The 13,044-nt window shown below is 48.1% G+C and overlaps 1 protein-coding gene across 1 annotated transcript in view; it reads right to left on the bottom strand.

Annotated features, from left to right (window-relative positions):
• The window catches only part of LOC112580837, a 21,305-nt gene extending 8,261 nt beyond the window's left edge, over nucleotides 1-13,044 (bottom strand). Inside the window, exons 1-4 of the mRNA XM_025271227.3 lie at nucleotides 12,992-13,044; nucleotides 11,761-11,803; nucleotides 4,513-4,551; nucleotides 3,971-4,362 (exon numbers count right to left, since the gene is read on the bottom strand). Coding sequence (XP_025127012.3) covers nucleotides 3,971-4,362; nucleotides 4,513-4,551; nucleotides 11,761-11,803; nucleotides 12,992-13,044 — 527 coding nt within the window. The remainder of the gene's footprint in view (nucleotides 1-3,970; nucleotides 4,363-4,512; nucleotides 4,552-11,760; nucleotides 11,804-12,991) is intronic.

The following is a 13,044-nucleotide window of genomic DNA, read 5'->3' as shown; positions in this document are numbered from 1 at the left end:
GCAAAGGGTCTTTGGAATGGAAGCTTTATGCCAATGAGCAGATGTGTGCATTCCTTTTACTATTTATCTCTGGATGGGGAAGAAGCTGAGTCCCCAGCCCCCGTCTCAACCAAAGCTGCCTTTCTACCTGTGGGTTTATATATTTCTAACCTGATTATGCTTTGGTCCAGAGAACAAAAGTTATAAATTAAAAAAAAAAAATATTTGAGGCATAGCCACTCATACTAAAGACAAAGCTTTATCTCAGATATGGGAGTGAAAGTTACTTTCTATTCAAACATGAAAACACCAGGAGCCTGGGAGGGACTATGGTGGGGAAACCCAGGACCAGAAGTCAGGCAACTATGCAGCCCAGGCTCCCTCCCAGACCACCAGGCCCTGGGGGTAAGCTGCTGCTCAGGCTTACTCAGCACCTCCCCTGCCGTCCCCTTTAGCTGCAGGGCTGGGCAGGCTGGGAGCGATGGAAAAACCGAAGGCCAGCTGTCTGCTCTGAAGGAGCAGACAGTGAAGAGCAGGAATGAGGCTGGGGCCCCAGCGCCGGCACTTTCTGGCCCCTGAGGCTCCTGGCTTTCTCCCAGGCTTCTGAGATCTCCACCCACAGCTGCAGGAGCCTGGGCCCAGGCCAGCCCCCCAGGGTGCTTCCTCTGGGAGCTTTGGACCTTGTCCATCCTGTGAGAACCGCAGAAAGCCCCCATAGGAAGTCAGCTCCTGTTTTGACCTCTGGAAGCCAATGCAGGGCACTCAGGAGCAAAGGAGAGATGGGGACCTTGCGGAGTGGGTGGAAGGACACCAGCCTTGGAAGGGCCTTTCTGGGCTGCAGATCCTGCCTGGAAAATTCCCTTCTGTGTGACCGAACTCAGACAATCACCATCAGGATAATCACCACCACTGGCTCTTGAGGAAACCACAGCACAAAGTTAAGTGACTTGCCCAAGGTCACACAGACAGTTGTGGCAGATTCTATTGCTGGATTATACACACCTCCCGAAAGCATCCTCTCATACAGCCCCTACATTTCCTACTGTGCAGTGCCCCAGAGGGTTAAAAGACCTCAGGAGGAGACATACATCTTTCAAGAGACCTCAGGAGGTGATAGCACAGGACAGCAATTTAAAGAAGGCCAGGCAGGAAGAAAGGTCTGATCATCTTTTAGGGGAACGGTGTGTGCCTTCTGAATTTTATAGGCACTCTAAGGGACATGGCGGGAGTTCTAAGGGACATGGCGGGAGTTCTAAGGGACATGGCGGGAGTGGCCGCTGCAAGGAGAGGCTGGGAATCTGGTGAAGTCAGCTTGGGGGCTCTACAAGGGGGCCAGCAACTCCCTGCCCCTAGACCAGGACTGGGAGCTGCAGGGCCTCTAGGAAGTGGAACTTCTTATCAGAAGGGGAGGGCAGTGCTCCCAGACTCAGGCCGCTGTGGGGAACCCTGGTATGCCTCCAGGGTGCAGCTGAGAAATACTGCCGTGCCTCTGATGACAGACACCCAGGCCTGGGCCCAGGCTGGAGGTGATGGCTGGTGGCCTGTGAAGGAAGGCTCTCAGGGGGCTCCATGTGAGCGGCTGGCGCACCATCCATACCATCCTTCCCAGATTCTGGAAGAGTCCCCAGAGTGGGGTCCTGGTCTTCCATCAAAGGCAGAGGCCCAGGAACTAGACCCAACTCCAATACTGGGGAAACTGCTGCCTTCCCACGTGGGGACCCCAACCTTTCTTCTCAGAAAGAAAGCTTAGCAATAAAACTCCCGAAGCAAAGGGGCTGGAAAACTTGGCCTAAGGGTGGTGGAAGTGGGGAGCTGATGCCCCACTCTCTAGCAGACTCTGGGGGGAAATCACGGGGCAGGCACTGGGCTGCCTCACACAGCTGAGCCTGTTTCTCCATCTGTGAAGTAGCAGCAGCTCTCTGAGCTAAGCTTCCTTTCACTCATAGTCTAGCCTTAGACTCTAGGGCTCTTTAGGGAGGTGGGCTGGGGAGGATGCCAGCCTACTGCCAGAGTTGGCAGTCACCTGCTTTCCCCACCTCCCCTGCCCCCAGTGTGTGGGGAGGGGGTCTTTGGCGGATCCGAGGCCCATTCCCACTTCCTCTTGGCCGCGCCCCCATTGTTCCCCTCCCCCACCTCAAATGTCTGCAGCCAACTCTTCAATCACAGTCAACTGGAAGGCCCATCTGCTCCAAGACTCCTCTTTCAGACACACTGTGTGTGTTTGTGTGTGTGTGTGCCTATGTGTGCTGCGTCATTCAGTAGTGTCTGAGTCTTTGCGACTCCATGTTCTGTAGCCCTCCAGGCTCCTTTGTGGAGTTCTCCAGGCAAGAATACTGGAGTGGGTTACCATTACCTACGCCAGGGGATCTTCCTGACCCAGGGATCAAACTCTTGTCTCTTGCTGTCTCCTGCATTGGCAGGCAGATTCTTTACCACTAGCTCCACCTGGGAAGGCCCACAGTCCTCTTTTATAGGTGAATAAAGTAGGGCCCTGGAGAAGGCAATGGCACCCCACTCCAGTACTCTTGCCTGGGAAATCCCATGGATGGAGGAGCCTGGTAGGCTACAGGCCATGGGGTTGCTAAGAGTCGGACACAACTGAGCGGCTTCACTTTGACTTTTCACTTTCATGCATTGGAGAAGGAAATGGCAACCCACTCCAGTATTCTTGCCTAGAGAATCCCAGGGATGGGGGAGCCTGGTGGGCTGCCATCTATGGGGTCACACAGAGTCAGACACAACTGAAACGACTTAGCAGCAGCAGCAGCAGCAAAGCAGGGCCCAGAGATGTCCAGATCATTGAGAGACTCAGGGACTAAGCCAGCTTCAGACCTCAGGTCTGACTGAGAACTGCGCTCTGACCAGCCAGCCACACTGCCTGACTGTCCCACTGATTCCAGTAACTAGCACCTTGCCCTGAGCTGGGATGAAGGGAGGAGGAGGAGGATTCAAGTCACAAAACCCAAGGCATGACCCACCTGGGCACCCCCACTCACTGCACTGCTGGGGGGGTGGGGAGGTGCAGGGTTAGGACCCCACTGGCTCTACTTGGAAGCCCCTCACCAGAGCAAATGCCTATAGCAGTAGGAACACTGATCATCTCGACTTCGGGGTAGGGCTGGAGCAAGCACTCTGTTCCCACATCAGGAAAACCCTCATCCCAGTGGTGGTGTTGTAAGGAGCAGGGGAGTGGGTTAGCTGATAAAGAATCTGCCTGCAATGCAGGAGACCTGGGTTCGATCCCTGGATTTGGAAGACCCCCTGGAGAAGGGAAAGGCTACCTGCTCCAGTATATTCTGGCCTGGAGAATTCCACAAACTGTATAGTCCATGAGGTCGCAAAGAGTCGGACACCGACTGAGCAACTTTCACTAAAAATAGGAATTCCCTTTAAAATAGTAGTCGGGTGGAGGGCTCTGGAGGGAGGCAAGACGTCCAAGGCTAGCTAAGGGGATCTCCTGTTGGAGTCTTGACCCCGGCCCCGCTCCCGCTCTGGGGGCTGTGTAGACAGACCCCCAAGCCTTGGCCAGGACCTCGCGCATCTTTGGCTCCGCCCCACCCACTGCGAGTCTGAGCGGTTGAGTCTCACAGTCACCACCAGTCACCACGCCCGCCACCACGCTTTGTCCCCACCCCACCTTGCCCGGGACCCCAGCAGGGCTGAGTCCGCTGCACCAGTGGTGTCTCTCCGTCGGTCCACCCCCAGAGGCGCCAGCAGCCGCGCTCGCCACCCTGGGAGCCACCTCTCAAGGGGGGTACCTCCCGCTCCCCGACCGGTTGACAGGCCCGCTGCGGGACCATCCTGGCGGCGAGATCCTAGAGGGGTCTCTCTCCTTCGCTCGCCTTGGACCTCAGTGTGCGGGTCTGGGAAGGGGGCGTCGGCAGGGACGTCGGAGTCTTGAGCGCGCTTGCATGGAGGTCCCTGCCTCAGCCCGGCTGCGCCCCGCGGCCCCTCCGCGCACCCGGTCCCCTCTGCACCGCGCTCGACTTGCCTGCGGCTGCCAGGCGCCCGACCCTGGCCGGCTGCGAGCCTCCTCCCCCGAAGGACGAGCCGGACCAGCCACAGACACTGCCCACCAGGGCCTGACTCCTCCTTTCCCCTTCTTTTTAAAGGGAAGTAACCTGACCCGACGACTACTCCCGGGTTAACCCCTGCCGGCCCGCAGCTCCGCCGGGACTCCTCCTCTGCCTGCCCGCAGCCTCCTCGGAGCACCCCGAGGGGAGCTGCTCCAGCGACGGCCCGCCCGCCGGCCCTGGAATTGCTCTTTGGTTCCCCAGGTCTCCAGCTTCCACAACCACTGCCCTTCCCCTGCTCCCCAAATAGTCCCGCCGTGGCCGCAGCCCCAGGGCCCCGCCCCCGCCCACATCTGGACAGCATCTGCCCCTGGGGGAAGGGCACAGAGGCCCACCCTTCGAATTGGGGCGAGGGGAGGGGGAGCCCCACTCATTGAAAAAACAAACCGGGCATCCCCATGGAGATGGCCGTTCCAGATAACTGAATCTCTACAGCACACAATTTAACTTTCGTTGATACCTGGGGCTCATCATTAGGAAGGAAGAGAAGCTGCAGGATCTAGCAAAAAAGAAAAAAGCCAGACCAGAGTCAGGGTATGCTGCTTCCTTAGAGGCTGAGCGTCCAGGGGCAAGGCACTCCTCTTCCCTGGGCATCTTTTTACTGGGCAGTATCAGAAGATATTTGCACTTTTTCCTTATGGGTGTTGTAACAAATTAACACAAATTTAAAACACCGCGCTTCTTATTTTAGTTTTGTAAGTGAAGTCCAAAATGGATCTCATCAGGCTATGTATATTCAAGAGTGTCCACAGGGTTTCCTTCTGGATGTTCTACAGAACCTCTTCTGGATATCCGCATTCCTTGGCTTGTGGCCCCCTACCATTTTCAAAGTCAGCAGTGGCCCATCCAGTCTTTCTGTCATTGTATCACTTTGACATCAATCCTTTTTTTCCCCTCCTGCATCTACTCTAGAGGCTCCTTGTGATTACATTTTGTCCACTCCAATAATCCAAGGTTTCTCCCTATTTTAAGGTTAGCTGATTACCCCATTTTAATTTCATCTGCGGTTTTAATTCCTCTTTGCCACATAGCAAAGCATATTCAGAAAATACAGGAATTAGGGCGTCTTTGCGGAGGGGGCAACCACAACGTTTAAGACACCTTCCAGAATCTCAGGTTTACAAGCAAATTTAGAGACCGCCAAATCTAATCGACTTCCTCATCTATTACCTGAATCTGTGAGACAGTTTAGCCCTGCACCGCATGGCCCAAAGTGGTTGCTTTTTGACTCACTTGCACTTGCTCTTCCTTTAGAAACGGCACAGTGGGCTAGGATGCTGTAAGTAGCCACCTCGCTTCCCCTTTCTAATTTGTTTCTGTGGTCTTAAAACAGAATCACAGGTTTATTGGAGAATAGAATTGTATGTAAAATAATAAGTCTGCTCTGAGTAAGACTCTAGCAGCTTTTTTTTGTGGCTGTACCACATCTTAGTTGCAGCATGTGGGATCAGATCTTTTGTGTGTGTGTGTGTGTGTGTGTGTGTGTGTGTATAATTATATACATATTTATATATAAATATATTTTTATATATTTAATTTTATTTATTTATCTTTAGTTTTGGCTGTGCTGGGTCTTTGCTGCTGTCTGGGCTTTTCTCCTGTTGCAGCAAGCGGGACTACTCTATAGTTATGGTACTCGGGCTTCTCATTGCTGTGGTTTCTCTTCATTGCAGAGCAAAAGCTCTAGGGCATGCATGCTTCAGTAGTTGCAATGGATGGGCTCAGTAGCTGTGGCTCCCAGGCTCTAGAGCACAGGCTCAGTAATTGTGGTTACACGGACTTAGTTGCTCCAAGACTTGTGGGATCCTCTTGGACTAGGGATTGAACCCATGTCTCCTGCACTGGCAGGCAGAATCTTTACCACTGAGCCACCAGGGAAGTCAAAGAGATCAGATCTTTATAGTTGCAGCATGTAGGATCTAGTTACCTGACCAGGGATTGAACCGTGGGCCCACTACATTGGAAGCGTGGAGTCTTAGTGCCTGGATCACCAGGGAAGTTCCTCTTGCCGCTACTCTGGGGTTTCCTCCTCTCCCTCCAGTCTCATGATGCCTGAGCTCCTCCTCTAGAATATTTGACATAATCTTCTCTGTGGCTGACAAGCCAAAGAAAGACTCAATGAGGCCATACAGAGAGCATCTTCCATCCTGGGTCCTTGCCTCTCTGACCAAAGGCTCTGCGAGCATTTTGAGAGCAGTACAGAAGCCACTGTGGCAGAAGGGCAGCCTGACTTTCTGGAGGGCAGTTTGGGGATGGAAATGAAGGTCACTTTCAGGAATTTAGCCTAATGTAACAGAATATTTATGGAAAAGCATTTTACTGCAGCTTTATTAATAGTTCAGAAAAAATCAGAAATAGCCCAAATATTCAGCTATTGGTGATCGGTTGAGTAAATTATGGTCTTTCCATATGATGAAATACTATCCCATCATGAAAAACAAATCATATTTTATAACTACTGAATGAAACCATGGGAAAAAAATTTTTTTAATCCCGGAGTAGGGAAGTCCTTTATAATATTATACAAAACCTGAAGGCTCAAAAGAAAAGATTGATAAATTTGACTACCAAAAAAAATTTATTTTCTGCAAAACACCACCACAATGGATTCATTTTGATATTTGGCAGAACTAATACAATTATATAAAGTTTAAAAATAAAATAAAATTAAAAAAAAAAAAAAAAACACCACCACCACAAGCAAAGTCTAAGGAAAACTTTAAACCTGAGGGGGAAACTGCGACACATAACATAGGCAAAGGGTAGATTTCTCTAATATGTGAAGAGCCCCACAAATAATTTTTTTAGTGGTTAAAAAAATTATTTAATGAATTTATCAGGCTGTGCTGGATCTTATGTGACACCTGGGATCTCTTAGTTGTTGCATACAAGATCTAATTCCCTGACCAGGGATGGAGCCCCAGCCCCCTGCATTTGGAACAAGGAGTCTTAGCCACTGGAACACCAGAAAAGTCCCCCACAAATCTTTTTTAAATGAACCATCAATGACTCAAATGGAGGAAAATAGGCAAAGAATATGAAGAAACAGTTAATGGTAATGGAAAGGGGAAAATTTCAATGGGCCCTTAAATATGTAAAGAGATGCTCAATAACTCATTAAAAAGAGTATCTCCAGGGGAATTCACTGGTGGTCCAGTGGTTAGGGCTCCAGGGCTTCCACTGCAGGGAGCAAGGGTTCGATCCCTGGTCAGGGAACTAAGATCCCACATATCTTGTGGCATGGTTAAAAAAATAAATAACTAAATAAAAAGTAAAGATTACCTCCAAAGATACTATTCTACACTTATCAGAACAGAAGGCATTAAGCTTGGAAACACCATATATTGGCAAGGGTGGGAAGAGAACAAGCACCCATACACAGACACAGCCGCACCTCGGCACTGCTGGCTGATGTGTAAACTGACTCAACTCGATAGAGGCAATTTGGTAATATTTATTCAACATCTAAACACAGGTCCCCTTTGACTCAGCACTTCCACTCCTGGAAACGAATCCTACAGATATGCTCACATACAAGCAACGTGGGGACTGTATAAGGCTTTTCACTGCAGCCGTGACTGTAGCTGGGAAGGACCTCAACTCCACCAGTAGAGATGGGCTAATTGAATTCTTCTTGTAAGTCCTTGCAATGGAATGTACTATATAGCTATATGTAACAAAATGTAATATGTAGCTATATGTAACAGAAAGTAATACCTACGTATAAGAAAGGACTAGGATGCTATCTACAGAACCAAATTCAAGGCATGTGGTTAAGAGCAACAGGTTTACTGTATAGCACAGGGAACTGTCGTCAATATCTTGTAATCACCTATAATGGAAAATAATCTCACAAATAGTACATGTGTGTACGTATAACTGAATTACCTTGCTGTGCACCTGAAATGTTGTAAGTCAACTATGAGTGTGTGAGTATTAGTTGCTCAGTCCGACTCTTTGTGACCCCATTAACTGTAGCCTGCTAGGCTCCTCTGTCCATGGAATTCTCTAGGCAAGAATATTAGAGTGTGTTGCCATTCCTTTCTCCAGGGGATCTTCCTGACCCAGGGATTGAACCTGGGTCTCCTGCAAGGCAGGCAGCTTGTACTGTCTGAGCCATCAGGGCAGCAACTCAATAAAAAATACATATACATATATATCAGATCAGATCAGATCAGTCGCTCAGTCGTGTCCGACTCTTTGCGACCCCATGAATCGCAGCACGCCAGGCCTCCCTGTCCATCATCAACTCCCTGAGTTCACTGAGACTCACGTCCATCGAGTCAGTGATGCCATCCAGCCATCTCATCCTCTGTCGTCCCCTTCTCCTCCTGCCCCCAATCCCTCCCAGCATCAGAGTCTTTTCCAATGAGTCAACTCTTTGCATGAGGTGGCCAAAGTACTGGAGTTTCAGCTTCAGCATCAGTCCTTCCAAAGAAATCCCAGGGCTGATCTCCTTCAGAATGGACTGGTTGGATCTCCTTGCAGTCCAAGGGACTCTCAAGAGTCTTCTCCAACACCACACTTCAAAAGCATCAATTCTTCAGCGCTCAGCCTTCTTCACAGTCCAACTCTCACATCCATACATGACCACAGGAAAAACCATAGCCTTGACTAGACGAATCTTTGTTGGCAAAGTAATGTCTCTGCTTTTGAATATGCTATCTAGGTTGGTCATAACTTTCCTTTCAGGGAGTAAGCGTCTTTTAATTTCATGGCTGCAGTCAACATCTGTAGTGACTTTGGAGCCCCCCAAAATAAAGTCTGACACTGTTTCCACTGTTTCCCCATCTATTTCCCATGAAGTGATGGGACTGGATGCCATGATCTTCGTTTTCTGAATGTTGAGCTTTAAGCCAAATTTTTCACTCTCCACTTTCACTTTCATCAAGAGGCTTTTCAGTTCCTCTTCACTTTCTGCCATAAGGGTGGTGTCATCTGCATATCTGAGGTTATTGATATTTCTCCCAGCAATCTTGATTCCAGCTTGTGTTTCTTCCAGTCCAGCATTTCTCATGATGTACTCTGCATATAAGTTAAATAAACAGGGTGACAATATACAGCCTTGACGTTCTCCTTTTCCTATTTGGAACCAGTTCTGTTGTTCCATGTCCAGTTCTAACTGTTGCTTCCTGACCTGCATATAGGTTTCTCAAGAGGCAGATCAGGTGGTCTGGTATTCCCATCTCTTTCAGAATTTTCCACAGTTTATTGTGATCCACACAGTCAAAGGCTTTGGCATAGTCAATAAAGCAGAAATTGATGTTTTTCTGGAACTCTCTTGCTTTTTCCATGATCCAGCGGATGTTGGCAATTTGATCTCTGGTTCCTCTGCCTTTTCTAAAACCAGCTTGAACATCAGGAAGTTCACGGTTCGCATATTGCTGAAGCCTGGCTTGGAGATTTTTGAGCATCACTTTACTAGCATGTGAGATGAGTGCAATTGTGCGGTAGTTTGAGCATTCTTTGATATTGCCTTTCTTTGGGATTGGAATGAAAACTGACCTTTTCCAGTCCTGTGGCCACTGCTGAGTATATATACATATATAAAGAAAAATAAAAGGGAAGGAGGGAAGAAATATGCTATTTAATTGATTCTAAGATAGTCTAGATTGTAAGACACACGATTATTTTATATAACATTAAGTCTCTCCCTTATAAAAGTAACAATGCTGCTGCTGCTGCTAAGTCGCTTCAGTCGTGTCCGACTCTGTGCGACCCCATAGACGGCAGCCCACCAGGCCCCGCCATCCCTGGGATTCTCCAAGCAAGAACACTGGAGTGGGTTGCCATTTCCTTCTCCAATGCATGAAAGTGAAAATTGAAAGTGAAGTCGCTCAGTCGTGTCGGACTCTAGCGACCCCATGGACTGCAGCCTATCAGGCTCCTCCATCCATGGGATTCTCCAGGCAAAAGTACTGGAGTGGGATGCCATTGCCTTCTATGATGAAAGTAACAATGCTACCAATTAAATATGACATGCCATCTCTAAAAAGAAAACAAAAGGACGTGTTGTTAACTAATAAAAGCTGGGTGCAGACTATTGTTCAAGTAGTTTATCAATTGTATCCTAAAAGGGGAACAGCACATGATTCACTTTCACATAATGTATACGATGGCTCTTTAGATTGTCTTGCAGGTGGGCCCTGAGCCCCCAAAGGACAGGGTGGGAACAAAGGTTTCAATATGTCCTTCGGTCCTTTTCAATGTTGAACCACATGAATAAGCTGGCTATTCAAAATATAAAGAAAATTAGAAGTATAAGACAGGAAGAGCAGAGGATTAATAGATTTTATGATATAGAAATGTTTCAACTTTTATGTTTATGAATGAAATGATTTGATGTTTGGGGTTTGCTTTGAAATAATCCAGGTGAGGTGAGGAAAGTCAGGGCTGGTGGCTCAATACAACATGATTTAAAATAGGGGTGGGATTTCTGTAGTGCTCGTCCCTGGTGGCTCAGAGGTTAAAGTGTCTGCCTGCAATGCGGGAGACCTGGGTTCAATCCCTGGGTTGGGAAGATCCCCTGGAGAAGGAAATGGCAACCCACTCCAGTATTATTACCTGGAGAATCCCATGGACGGAGGAGCCTGGTGGGCTACAGTCCACGGGGTTGCAAAGAGTCAGACACGACTGAGCGACCACTCACTCACTCACTTCCCTAGTGGTCTAGTGATTAAGAATCCACCTTCCAATGCAGGGGACAACTCCAGTTCCGTCCCTGGTCTGGGGACTAGATGCCACATGCCTTGGGGCAACTAAGCTTTCGTGCCACAACTTGAGAGCCTGTGCGCAGCAACTTAAGACCTGAGGCAGGCAAAAATAAGTAAGTAAAAATATAAAATAGGCGAGGACTTCCCTGGCTGTCCAGTGGTTAAAACTCCCCACTTCCACCACAGGGGGCGCAGGTTTAATTCCAGTTTGGGAAAGATTCCCACCCCACCGACCCAGGAGAGGTGCAGCCAGGAAAAGAGAAGAGGGGGAAAACAGAAATAATGTTCAGTAGTTGAGGATTGATTAAATAAATTATGGTTCTCCATGTGAAAAAAAAATACTATGCCACCTTTTACAAAATAATAAATCATGTTTTAGAAGGACTAGAAGAAGCTGTTTTATTAATAATTGTGGAGTAGGAAGACTTTTCTAAGTATATATTATATAAAGCTTAGAAGCCACAAAAGGAAAGACAGGAATTTGACTCCACAGAAGCAAAAAAATCTCTGCAATGCAAAACCCACCACAAGCAATGTCAACAGGAAAACTTCATACTGGGGGAAAATCTATTACCCTTATCTTAATCACTACTGGAGCTTAAAAGTAGCTACATTGAGAGTTCATTATATCATCATTATATCTTGTAATAGAGTTAAAAATCATTCAAGTATATACAAACTTGTATGGTAAAAGACAATTGTTACGCTGGACTATAATATTTGCAACATGTACAACAAAGAATTCATGTCAATAATGTTCAAAAAAAGTTCCTACAAGTTGATCTTTAAAAACAAAGACACCACAGTTGAAAACTGGCAAAACTCACTGAAGAGGAAATAAAAAAGGCCAACTGTCGTATGAAAAGCTGATCTACCTTAGTGGTATCCAGGAAATACAATTTCAAAACAGTGAGATGTCATTTTTTGCCCATGATACTGGTGAAGGTTTAGATTATCAATAGCATCTAGAGTTGGCCAGGGTGTGGGGAACTCACATTTTCATACGCTTCTGGAGCTCTTCGGAAACACTCTGACCATCTGAGAGAGCAAAATGGCCAAGACCTATTCACAACTTGGCCACCTAAAGCAAAGAGCCAACTCATTGGAAAAGACCCTGATGCTGGGGAAGATTGACAGCAAAAGGAGAAATGGGTAGCAGAAGATGAGATGGTTAGATAGCATCACCGACTTAACAGACATGAATTTGTGCAACCTCCGGGAGATAGAGAAGGACAGAGGAGCCTGGTGTGCTTCAGTCCATGGGGGTGGCAAAGAATCAAATTAACAATTCACATGCATGTCCCCTTTGACCCAGTGACTCTGCTTTGGCAGAATTTATCTCAAACCCAGGGGAAAAACAACCAGAACTTAAAAGATGTGGAGGAGGAAGTTTATTGCAGAATTCGTTGTTACAAAAAGAAAAAAAGGCCAGAGTGTCCATAGAGTGCCATTTAAACAAAGTATTGGGTTGGCCAAAAAGTTCCTTTGGGTTTTTCCAACTATGGATAGGTTGGAGGCTGGGGTTGGAGGAGGTTGGGTTTTGGGGGTGAGAGGGGAGGGAACCCTCCCTTGGGCTGGGGAGAATGGTGCTGGAGTCAGCACTTCCTGGAGCTGAGAATTTTTTTTTCTTTTATTATTTCTTGTTGCTGTTGTTTGCAAGAATTCAGTTTGGGTTTTATTATAAAATTGATCAAAAACACATTTTTTGGGAAAAAAAAAAGAGGGGGACAAAGAGCAGCTTTTGACGCAGACTGTCTGGGCAAGACCGGAAGTGGGAAAGAGCCTGTTGTTGTTGTGGAGCCCAGCGGGGTCCCAGGCGTGGAAGGGACAGGATGGACTGGGAACCTAGGGGAAGGCACAGAGGTCCCTGAGGCAGGGATGAGAGGGAGGGAGGCCTGGGAGGGCAGGGAGGCAGGCTCCCAGCTTAGGGCTCCCTCTGCATCCCCATCCTCCACATCCTGGCCACAGGCTGCCCCCAGAAGCCACCCCAGGGCAGGGCAGAGTGCTCCCAAGGAGGTCAGCTTTACAGGCAGATACATGGCTTCCAGTCAGGGTCTGACATAAGCTGGGCAACTATCTTGGGTGCTTACTTAACCCTGACCTTTATCTTCCTTGTCTGTAAAATGGGAAAAGCCTCTCGTAGAGCTGTTGTGAGAGTTACTCAAGAAAAGCTGTGCATGGTGTTTACTGACGTCCAGCCCACGGGAGGCCTCAGTAATGACTCACCCCGTGGTGATGTCTGTGCAGGGCTCGTCTTTGGCCCACTTGGTGTGGCCCAT

This window comes from Bubalus bubalis, chromosome 20 (assembly GCF_019923935.1).
Source record: "Bubalus bubalis isolate 160015118507 breed Murrah chromosome 20, NDDB_SH_1, whole genome shotgun sequence".
Classification (NCBI taxonomy): Eukaryota; Metazoa; Chordata; class Mammalia; order Artiodactyla; family Bovidae; genus Bubalus; species Bubalus bubalis.
This window is presented reverse-complemented; position numbering and strand designations above follow the sequence as displayed.